The 11,957-nt window shown below is 40.4% G+C and overlaps 1 protein-coding gene across 1 annotated transcript; it reads right to left on the bottom strand.

Annotated features, from left to right (window-relative positions):
• Positions 1–2,629: 2,629 nt before the first annotated feature.
• LOC125549822 (beta-glucuronosyltransferase GlcAT14B) lies at positions 2,630–5,288 on the bottom strand. Its single transcript, XM_048712988.2, has 4 exons — positions 4,541–5,288; positions 3,798–3,873; positions 3,608–3,723; positions 2,630–3,529 (listed from the first exon to the last, which is right to left on the bottom strand). Exons 1-4 carry the CDS (start codon positions 5,103–5,105, stop codon positions 3,012–3,014), a joined length of 1,275 nt encoding a protein of 424 aa, XP_048568945.1. The 5' UTR covers positions 5,106–5,288; the 3' UTR covers positions 2,630–3,011.
• Between the last annotated feature and the right edge of the window lie 6,669 nt (positions 5,289–11,957).

The following is an 11,957-nucleotide window of genomic DNA, read 5'->3' as shown; positions in this document are numbered from 1 at the left end:
CCTATTTATACATAGAAGGAGCTAGGAGGCTCCAAATTGAGCATGGTTTTCGGTCACGAGATTGTGATCGAACAACCGAGATGATGGAGGGGGTTTAGCTGGACTTTGGGCCACTTTGGAGAGGTGTTGGGCCGCAACACACATGAGGCCTTCATGGTTCCTCGGTTAACCGTTGGAGTATCAAACGATGTCCAAATAGCACGAAACTTGACAGACGGTCTACCGGTAGTAAACCAAGGCCGCTTGGTCCAATTCGAGAACATTTAACACCCGCACACGAAAAGAAGCAAAAAGAGACACCGGAGGGCATATGAGCGTCGGAATGCAAAACGGACAACGGGGAAAATGCTCGGATGCATGAGACGAACACGTATGCAAATGCGATGCACATGATGACATGATATGAGATGCATGACAAAGACAAATGCAACACGGAGACAAAACCCAACAACGAGGAAATATCATAACTTAGTGCCGAAAATGGCAAGAGTTGGAATACAAATATGGCAGGTTGCATATGGGGCGTTACATTGTGCCTTCTGGCGCGACGGACTCCTTGCCGTCTGCGAGGCCGGGTCAATAACGTGTGAGTCGTGTCGTAGGAGGGTCCGCACGTAGTGCATTCCATAATTTTAACCAGAAGTCTCAGAAAAATCAATGAATAGTCCTCTGTGTGTGTGTGTGTGTGTGTGTGTGTGTGTGTGTTCAAGTACAGGACAACCGTTTTATTTATGAATGCGGGGTTTATGTCTCTTGAAGTATTTTCTAATAATTATCTGCCACGTAGCCCACACAATAAAGCAGTACGTGTTGGTAAGATGTTTTGTCTTAATGAAAGGTAACACATCTTATAAATTGAAACAGCGGGAGTACGACATTATGCAATCTCACAGGGAAAAAACCAAATTGTGTGTGGCACATACAAAATGAACATTATCCTCGCTTGTTCCTCACAAATGGCAAAACTTATCAACCTAAAAGTTTCACATGCCAATACAACTTTAGTGCTACAATGTCCTGTTTTTTTCCTAGAATTTTTGGTAATGACATGAATATCTAAAATGGATAGGGGATCACATACGTGAGCTTAGAAAAACTCCTCCATATGATGTCGCAATCTCACAACCGTTGGTGGAATCATTTGCGATATAGTCGTCTATTCACAACAACTCCCCCTATCCTTCTCACATATTGGATGTAACAAAGTCTTATATTATGAGACGGAGAAGTAGGATTTATGGTATTTCTCGGTATGATAATAACTAGTAAACCATTGGCGGACAAATTGACTGTAATTCCAATACATGAATCTGTTGTTAATTAGTATGTTGGTTGAACTAAGATATGTTAGGAATTGTGTTTGGAATGCACTCATGACAAGGTCCCAAAGCTTGTTATTTGACTAGTGTGAGGTGATGTTCTAGTCTCGAGCATGTCTGATCATTATTGTTAGTGATGCCATAGTCTCGACACGTCATGCCAACATTTGTGATAGTCATAGTTAACTACTATAATTGCCATTTCTAGAACCTCATGGGGTATTATTATGTCGCAAAATTAATCCGTCAAGTACTTGATGGGTGTTGATCGCATTAATAGCTGGGATTTCCCTTTTTTGGTATAATGACAAGAAGTTTGGTGTGGTACTGCATGAATGATTTGTGATAGTTATATATGGTCAACCATGATGTAATAAGTCATTAGAAATTTGTGATAGTCAGATATAGTAGTCAACCATGATTATAGTAAGTCATTAACAAAGTCGATGATGGTTGCAAAACATATCTATATTGGGAGCAGTATATTGTAGTCTCACAAATTTCATATCATTAATATCATATATTTTTATGATAGGTCAACTACAAAAATCTCAATACCAATATCACTCGATCTTACGCCGATTCCAAATGTCACGTTACCGCTTGTTGATTTAGTGTGTATAGATATACACAAGCATTTAACCTTTTTTATTGCCTTAAACCAGAGGTTAAAAATAATTTTGATATTACATAATTATGCTGTAAATTAAACCATCAAGTAGATCGATGATGGTCACACTAACTAGATGAATCTGTTAGGATGTTGATTGACCTAAGTGATTTGCTTTTTTGGTATGCGACGATGTCGTGGCCTCAGTACTGTCCCAACCTTTTGTGATAATCATGTAGTCAACCATGATACATGGTAACATTATATTGTTAAAATAAACCGTTGGGTAATGATGGTTGCCTTAACATGAATCTATTAGGAGCATTAATGTTTTAGTCTACGAGTTTTATATCATTACTACTATTGGAATTGTTTGTGATTGTCATAGCGAACTAGATAGAACTCGTCCCAGAAGCACATTTGATAGATATGCCACAACAAGAATCTCACAGAAATTACATCACCGTTAAATTGCATAGCTTTTAACCTCCTTTAGTGCACTCAACTAGTGGCATAAAGTACAAATTTAAAGACACGGTGCTGTTGATATTTTAGTGAACTTCCAATATGAACTAGTATGATTCACAGAGATGACAATTTCCATTAAAATGGACCGATGTTCTGAAACAGAGGGAGTAGGTAAATGCAAGTCCTGAAGGGAATGGACAGATAGAAGCTCATTCCAGTGATGAGAACACGGTGCTAGTAACAGACCACATGTTCTGCTTTTTCCTCTCCAGTTCTGTCAAATATGAACTCAGCGCCAGCATAGGTCATTCAATAAGTGACCAGCTCATACAATACAACCAATATGGTTCAATTAGCATGCTCTCATCTCTATGCCTTCAATGTCATGATGGAGCCACAAATATAGATTCCTAGACCTAACTGAAACTTAGGAGCCAATATTAAGGGTGGGAGGGGTCTAGAAAGAGCACTCGATATGCAAGAAGTCCTAATTTCAGTTAAGGGAGGAAATAGCTGCTTATTCTGCAAAGCACTAGAGCAGAGAACCTTGATGCTGGAATGGAAACCTCGAAGCTTTCAGCCATAGGATGTGAGGCTATTGGAATCAAATGCAGCTATGGCCTGCATGATTTTGCGCCAGAATCTGCTTCTTCCAAGGTCCGATTGATATATTGCTGCAACTTCAAGGCTTGAGCACCAGGTTTCACAACATTCACATCGCTCCACTGGGAACATGGGTCAATGAACCAGCTCTTCCTTCCTGCGCACCAGGCACCAGGAACAGGCCCATGGCCTGGACGCTTAAGTAGTTTCTCATCGATCTTGTCCAGCAACGGTCCATTCGCTTGAAACCGCCTTGCAAAAGGCTGTCCACTGTCCACCATCTTATCATAATGTGCCATGCTGAGAAAAAGGGGCTCTGTCTGAGGTGGATCATCCCACACCTTGTACCTCAAGTCATTGTTAACAGTGGAATTACGGAAGTCAAGCGAGTTGCATATGACTGAGTGGAAATATCCTTCCTGAGGTAGCATTACATTGTTGAAGTACATGAGAAGAAGCCGAGGAAGATTCTCCCAACCAAGAACACAGTACTCTATAAACCGTCGGTTCAGAATAACCCATGGAGAACCTAGTAAGAAGGAACGAAGATGGATAAGGAAATGATCTAAACCAATGAAATTAAATCAGAGCAGAGAACAATAAATGCCTGTGAAGAACTTGAAAGCATCAGGACTTGGTCGTTTCTGTGTGGCTCGGAAGAAGTTGGTCCTCCCTGACAAGTATATTCCAGCATCCACTATCATCGATTGCACTTTTTCAGATCTGCAAGTGAGTAGTTTTATTAAAACTGATACCGTTGGCTGCTAAAATTCTCTCCAAGTTCAAACGATCCATACTCTTTCTGTCCAATGTCACTAGTGTGATCAATGAAGTTAAATTCCCTTGGAACATACGACAAGGCATGAATCAAATCTGCAACAGGACAAAATGTACGGTAGTATCACAATCAGCATAAACTTCTAGCACAATGATGCCAATCTAGCAAAATTAACAAGAAAATATGATCATGTTTGGGACAGAAACTGGAAATGTCATCTGGAAAACCGAAAAACTCCAAAGGCCAGCACGACACAATAGACACAAGCTAGTATTTACAAATGAATATCATGAGAATCATCACAACTACTTGAGGTTAGTTTTATAATTGACCTATAGGAGGAGTGCATGTTCTGAAATGTGCACTATCTATTCCACTTCAGATATATCAAAACCAAGAGATAACGGGAGCCTGGATTTAACTCCTTGATTTTTAAACAGACAATAATGGAGCTCTATTCTGTGGACAATTGCAATAACACTACATCTGTGTAGATTTAAAAAAAAATCAATACATCCGTGATAACAGGCAGGTGGTTCCTAACAAATTCCCAGGGTGGGTAAGCTGTAAACCATTGTTACTATGCTCGTGACACAATTCAACATGAAAAGTCGGCAATTTGATGTTAATTAGAAGATGTATGTTGCCGAAATTAATTTCGGTTCTAGTACTGCTGAGAAACGAAAGACCGAAATGTATTTCGGGTCAATGGGATACCATCATGCAAACCCATGAGTACGAAGACAGATCGGGATGCCGTACCGTCCTGGGTGACGAGGGGATAATCGGCGGCGTTGAGGGTGATGAACCAGTCCCAGTCGGGGTGAAGGCGGAGCAGGACAGCAGCGGCGCGTAACGTGCCGGCGAGGCCCGACGACCCGACGGGTGTCCCCGCGGTAGGCGTGCCCACAAGAGCGACGTTGTCGAAAGAGACAGCGGCGGGCGCCGCGGCGGCGACCCCAGCAGCAAGGTCCCGGCGCTCTTCGTGGGAGGCGTCGGCGGAGAGGTGGAGGATGTAGCGGTTGCGTGGGTGGTAGACTGCGAGGAGGAGTCGTAGGAGGCGGTGCCCGTCGCCCCGGCCGCCGATGAGGAGGTAGGCGAGGCAGGGGAGCGCGTCGGGGCCGCGGCGGACTCCGGCGGCGGCGCGGGCGGTGGTGAGCCCAGGGAGGCGGAGGCGCGTCGGGGAGGAGTAGGCGGAGAGGAAGAGGAAGAGGAACGAGAGGAGGAAGGAGACGGAGACCAGCGAGAGGAAGAGGATCCACCTCCACCTCTCGCCCGAGCCGGCGCCCCCTCCCCCGATGCCGCCTCTCATGCCCCCCAATCCCATGGAAGAAGAGGATCCGGAGAGGGCGCCAGATCACATGCACGACACAGGCGGGAAATGGGGCGGCGGCGTGGATCGGCTCGCCGGCGGTGAGTCGCCGACGTCGTCGGGGGTGCTTAGACTAGAGGCCGCGAGAGCATCGCGTCGCATCGCACACCAGTGATTTTCTTTGTCGCGTGTCGGTGGAAGTTGTCGGAGAAGTGACTGGGTACCAGACCTGGCCATCTGGGGTGGGCCGGGCTACGCGAGCCGGGCCGAAAGCACGCGTGCCCGTCCCGGTACCCGTTTATTATTTTTATTTTTAAACGGCCAAAAATGTCAGAACTAGGCCGAATAGCACGCGTGCCGGGTTAGTCCGGCCCGTTTAGCAGTTATTGGTGGAAGTGTGGCACGCATGCTACCACAGCACAACCCGTTTATAAACATGTCATTGCGGGTCGTGCCATGCCAGGCATGTTGGGTGGGTTGGGTCGTGCCGACCCAGATGGCTAGGTCAGCTCGGGATTTTGGGCTACCACACGGGCCATTGTATTGTGGTAGCAAAGTATGCATACACAAGCCATCGATTTTTTTTAGTGAGTTGATATTTTGTCAATCAATTTTTTTTCAAGGATCGTCCTTCTTTCTTTTCAGTTCTTTCTCCTCTAACAATTTCTCCTTTCAAGAATTTGAGTTACTCAAATTACACAGTCAACTTATATATGTATTCCCATATATATAGTGTTACTATTCATCACCCAGGGTGCAGAGTAAGTTATTCTTCACCTGAGGTAATCTTACGATCATTTCATAATTAAATTACGTTTGGAATTCAAATAGTTACCTTTTTATTGATTCACTATGTAAAATTTGACATAAAAAATTAAAATATAGATCATAAGACAAGAAAATTTGCAGTTTATGTGTATTTTAGACTATGTTTTTACGTTTATAATTTTACATAACATAAAATATTTTTTACGGTGATTATATATTTTCTTACGGTCTCTTTTTGCGTCGGAAATAAGACAAAACTTATGAAACGTAAAATTACGATGCATTGATGGTAAAATAGAGGGGGGTGAAGAATAACTATTCCTAACCCAGGATGACGAATAACGCGACCCTACACGATAGCCTGGCCGATGTGTTACAATCTCGATGACGATATATATATAATTTGTAAGTGAAAGGCCGAGCCCTACACGAGATCCCCAGCGACGATGTTATACACTTTCTATTAGAGAGAGAAAATGGTGTACACTTGGGCTGACTTGAGTAGTTCGGACGAAAACTTGCGCACACGTGAGTCCTAAATCCTGCATTATCCATGATCTTGTGACTGATATTCAAGTTATTATCAATTATTTGTGCAAAAATAGTCCCTACAGTATAATCACTAATATCACACATACTTGTAAAAGATTTTACCCAGGTGGCAGAATAATAGGAACATAATTAGATTCTTCTTTAAAGTTTTAAAAAGGCTTATATATAGTTATAGTCAAATAAGAATGATACGTTTGTATGAAAGACTACTAAGAGGTCTAGAAACTTTTGAAAAGTTTTTAACAAAACTTATATAAAACCGGCATGACTTAGAAAACTTTATGTACATCTAATATCTTTTGGGTATGTCATTTTCTCAATAGCATCTATTTTAGCTCTTAGCAACTTATATGCCTACAAATAGAAATTCTATGTGTCTTAGAAGCATATTAAGGTTTTTTTTACCATAAAACAGTAAGGCAAAAGCCCTACTGTGTGTCATTTTTCATTAATAAGGAAATAACATAACATTGTCTTACAATGGTTGATGGGGGGACAACCAGAGATAGTCTAGGAGTGCATAAAAAGGGAAGGAAAATGAAAGGGAAAAATTAAATATTATCAATCCAGGATGACATGCCATCCTTCAGACTAGGTTTGGCTCCCAGCATGGTTAACTTGAAAGTTCTGATAAAATCATATCTGCATTCAGTGATTGAGCAAGGAATTCCTTCAAATACCAGGCCATTTCTTTGATTCCAGACGCACCAGGTGCCCACAATCATAATTTCCATGAAAGAAGTAAGATGGTATCTTTGTTTAGCATCAATTATCATATCATGGATATTCATATCTGTGTTCCATTCAATACCAATATTCCACCAAAACCCTTGACTAAATGGGCAAGAAAAGAGAAGGTGAGTTATGTCTTCCATATCTTCAACATTGCATAAGACACATTTAGTGGAATCAAGGTGCGTACTCTTCCTAGTCAATAGGTCACATGTATTATTCTGTCATTGAGCATTAGCCAGCAGAAGAATTTATGCTTTGGTAAACAACAAGATTTCCATATCCTTTTGAATGGATCAACATCATCTTCATTTTTCGTTAGAAAGTTATAGATCTTCTTGGTCATGTTTATAGAACTGCCCCAAGTGAAATTCCAGATGTCACGACCATTATTCTGTCTGATGTTATTTAATTGATCAGATAGCAGGTGAAACTGTTGATGGGCAGTAATGGATAGTGGTAGTCGAAATAAGCTATAATAATTCTCCAAACATTTGGCTGTCCAAATAGGTATGTTCTCCTATTGATTGAAGGAGTGTAATTCAGGGAACTTCAGTTTCATAATAGAGCCATTCCAATTGTCTTCCCATAGCATAGTAGAATTTCCCAATTTAACTTCACAGGAAGTCATATCTTTAAATAATTCGAACATTTTCAGGCAATCCTTCCACCAAAAAGAACCTTTGTTGTTGGAATGTGGTACTTCGTTGTTTTGGTAGTAAGCCTTCCAAATTAATTTGACCCATGGAACATCCATCTGATTGTAGAACTTGTATAGGTGTTTAATAAGGAGGGCGTTATTTTGCTCTCTTAGATTTAGGACACCAATACCTCCTTGTTGTTTTGGTTTGCATATCATATCCCAACTGGCCAGATGTTTGCCTCTTTTATTAATCTCATTTCCATACCAGAGAAAATTTCTGCTTGATTTGTCAACGTTATCCAATATGGTGATATGAACTTTAAGAGAGCACATAGAAAATACAGGCATGGAAGCAACAACAGAGTTTATGTAGGTAAGTCTGCCAGAATGATTCATGAATCTTGCCACTCTAGACAATCTCTTATCAATTTTGGATATGACAGGAATAAGATATAGGACAATAGGTTTGGTGGTGCCCATGGGGAGTCCTAAGTATGTAAAAGGAAGTCTTTCAACCTTGCATCCAAATGTGTTTGCTAGCATAGAAATTGACTGGTGGTCAATGTTAATGGGGATCATGGAGGATTTGCTGAAATTAACAAAAAGACTAGTAGATAGAGTGAAAAGGTTGAGTAGATATTTTAGGTGGATAAGCTGATCTTCATTAGCTGGCATAATCATTAGGGTGTCATCTGCATATTGAATGATTGGGTAGTCTTGACCATATGCATGATTGATGGGGAGAGAAAGCTCTCCATTAGACCAAGAAGCATTTACAATTGATTGTAGTAAGTCTGCAACAATTATATATAGCAGAGGGGAGTGTGGATCACCTTGTCTGACTCCTCTTTTGCAAATAATATTCTTGCCAGGAACTCCATTAAGTAAAATAGAGGTGGATGCAGAGTGTAGAATATTTGATACCCAGTTTATCCATCTAGGTCCAAATCCTTTAGCCCTTAACATAGCAATAATGGCCTTGTATTCAATCTTGTCAAAAGCCTTTTCAAAATCTAGTTTGAGTATGATGGTAGGCTTTTTTGACTGATGGCATAGGTGGAGATATTCAAAAGCATAACCCAGACAGTCTTGGATGTTTCTCCCCTTGATAAATCCATATTGGTTCTGTGAATAACAGAGGTGAAGATTTTCTGAGCTCTATTGGCCATAAGTTTGGTGATAATTTTAAGAGGAAGGCTGACCAGGGATATAGGTCTGAAATCATTCATATTTTCAGGATTTGAAATCTTTGGTATGAGAGTAATGAAAGCAGTATTTATACTTTGAATATCACCGTTTCCTTCAAAGAAATCCCAAATCATAGTATAGATATCTTGCTTGATAATATCCCAACTTTCCTCAAGAAGGTGCCATTAAAACCATCAGGGCTAGGGGCTCTGTCAGTGGGTAAATCTTTATTTAGCTGATCAATCTCATCCATAGAAAAAGGAGCCTCAAGTTCTGTATGATCTTGTGGTTGGATGAGTTCTTCTAGGTTGAAAAGCATAGGAGGATCAATGGATTTTCCCAATCTATCTTTTTAGGATTTCCAAATAATTGCTGCCTTATGATCATGATTTTGATATGAATTTCCATCATCACCAATAATAGTAGTAATGTAATTTTTCCTATAGCTTTGGGTAGCCATAGCATGAAAAAAAATAAGTATGTTCATCATCCAATCTTACACTCCTCATTTTAAATCTAGATTTCCAATAAATTCTTTTAACTTCCAATAACTTGGAGATGTGCTTTTCTAGTATTTTCCTGAAATTTGCTTCCATAATATTCAGGTCCCTTTGATCTTCAATGCCATCAAGCATAGATAAGACATAGTTACAGGCAGAGATATTGGTGTTGAGTCTAGAGAGATTTTTGCTCCATTTCTTGAGACCCATTCCGAGGCATTTAAATCTGGCAGCAATATCTTTTGCAAAGTTAACTAATTGTTCATTTCTGTTCGAGCATTGTAAAACAGTCTCATAAAATCCATCAAATTCAAACTAGTAATTTTCAATTCTGAAGATAGAAGCCCTTGGGATGTCACTGCCAATCTGAATGTGAATAGGGGTATGATCTGATGAAACTCTAGCTAGTGGGTGAGCTAGAGTATGTGGGAAGGACAAAGTCCAGTATGCAGAGGTGAAAATCCAATCTAACTTTTCCAACAAGGGCAGATCTTGCATACTACTCCAAGTGAAATTTCTTCCTTTAAGTGGTATTTCCACAAGGTCTAATTGCCGCAAAAGGTTGTTGAATATGAGCATATTATTTGTGTCTCCACCTGGTCTGTTTCTGTCATGGGGACTTCTGATTAAATTAAATTCACCCACAAGCATCCAGTGATCCATTTGAGAGGCATCAATATTGTTTAACCAGTCAAAGAAATCAGTCTTGTCATCATTCTGGCAAGGGCCATAAATGTTGCTAATATAGAAAATGTGACCAGATAAATTGCATAGCAGTTTGACAGTAATCAGATAAGATGATTGGCTGATAATAGTTCCACTGAAAAGGCTCCCATTCCAAATAGTAATAAGGCCACCAGAAAGACCCATCAAGCATATTGGTTAAATCTTCTAGGAGAAAAATTCCCGAGGTAAGCCAGATCAAAAGTATCTCTTTTTGTTTCTTGAATGCATATGATACCACAGTTGCTTTCATCAATTTTAGCTCTCAAATTGTCCCATCTGGTTTGAGAATTTATCCCTCTGACATTCCAGTTTAAGATATTCCAAGTTCTATTCATTGAAATAAGTGTGAATTGTGTTTCCATAGGGAAATGACCTAATCATTCCTCTTTTAACTGGGATCAAATACATGGAGTATGAAGTAGTGATAAACCAGAGGGCTATGCTTGATCTCATATAATAGTTTAACTGACCAAAATCAAACTGACCATTCATACATCTCAGATAGCAAGGTAAAGATAGCATAAGGTCCCAACAACATCTTAAAACACATCTTCTTCGCTTACTATCTTATCAACAACAATATTGGAAGAAGAGATGCACTATTAGATGGGTCAAGTTTGGAGACGAAAATTCAAAGTTTTTTCAAGCTATGGCGTCTGAAATATATAGGAGGAATAATATTGCTTCTCTTTTGATTGATGATGGAACTTGTGTTGAAGATCATGTAGGAAAAGAGTCCATTACTTATCACACCTATAAAGAACGTTTGGGGTTTTCTTCCACACACACAATGAAATTTGACCTGGCCCGAATAATTAAGAAATGTGTGGACCTTGATGAACTTACAGTCCCGTTCACCAAAGACGAAATTGATAATGTCAACAGGACAATGCCGACCGACAGGGCACCTGGCCCTGATGGACGGAGTGTTCTTAAAACCTGTTGGCCAATCATTAAGGAGGACTTCTACAATCTGTGCAATCAATTCTTCGAGGGCAATCTGAATTTAGAGAGCATTAATGATGGTTACATCACACTGATCCCCAAAATAAACTCCCCATCCACGATAAATGATTTTCGGCCAATAACTCTGTTGAACTGCTGCTTTAAAGTACTCACCAAAATTCTAGGAAATCGGCTACAACGTGTGATTCTGAAAATTGTTCACCATAACCAATACGGGTTCATCAAAGGTCGATCAATCCAGGATTGCTTGGCCTAGGCATTTGAATACATACATCAGTGCCAAGCACCCAAAAAAGAGATTGTGCTTCTGAACCTGGACTTCGCGAAAGCATTCGATACCATTGAACATGAGGCAATGATTGACATTATGAGAAGCATGGGTTTCAATGAAAAATGGCTAAACTGGATTAAATGCATTTTCAGTTCAGGCAAATCTGTTGTGGTACTTAATGGAACCCAGGGTAGACAATTTTTATGTAAATGTGGCGTGCGGCAAGGTGACCCTCTCTCGCCTCTTATCTTTGTGCTTGCAGCAGATCTATTGTAGGCTGCCATTAATGATGCATTCACTACTGCAGGATGCTACTAAGCGACACTACGATCAGAGACCCTTCGAGAAACTGTGTGCGATGCAATAATCGCAAACGGTGTTGTATGAAAACTGTCAGAAATGATGCAAAATGTTTGCGATGAATGATACATCAAACACATTTCATATTATAGTTGCGTGTGCGATGAGGGGCATACGGTTGATCTGTATGAACTGTTTGCGATGAGACAGAACAACAGGAA

The sequence above is a fragment of the Triticum urartu genome, chromosome 1A (genome assembly GCF_056163025.1).
Source record: "Triticum urartu cultivar PI428250 chromosome 1A, HENAU_Tu73, whole genome shotgun sequence".
Lineage (NCBI taxonomy): Eukaryota > Viridiplantae > Streptophyta > Magnoliopsida > Poales > Poaceae > Triticum > Triticum urartu.
The sequence above is the reverse complement of the archived record's forward strand: the minus strand, read 5'-3'. Positions and strand labels throughout refer to the sequence as shown.

What these genes read in the sequence shown, in the direction of transcription:
- LOC125549822 (XM_048712988.2), bottom strand. Translation starts at nt 5,105, where the DNA reads ATGGGATTGGGGGGCATGAGAGGCGGCATCGGGGGAGGGGGCGCCGGC. An exon ending in TCCCCTCGTCACCCAGGACG is followed by an intron (nt 3,874 to 4,540) that starts GTACGGCATCCC and finishes GTCCTGTTGCAG; the next exon opens with ATTTGATTCATGCCTTGTCG. An exon ending in AGTGACATTGGACAGAAAGA is followed by an intron (nt 3,724 to 3,797) that starts GTATGGATCGTT and finishes ACTCACTTGCAG; the next exon opens with ATCTGAAAAAGTGCAATCGA.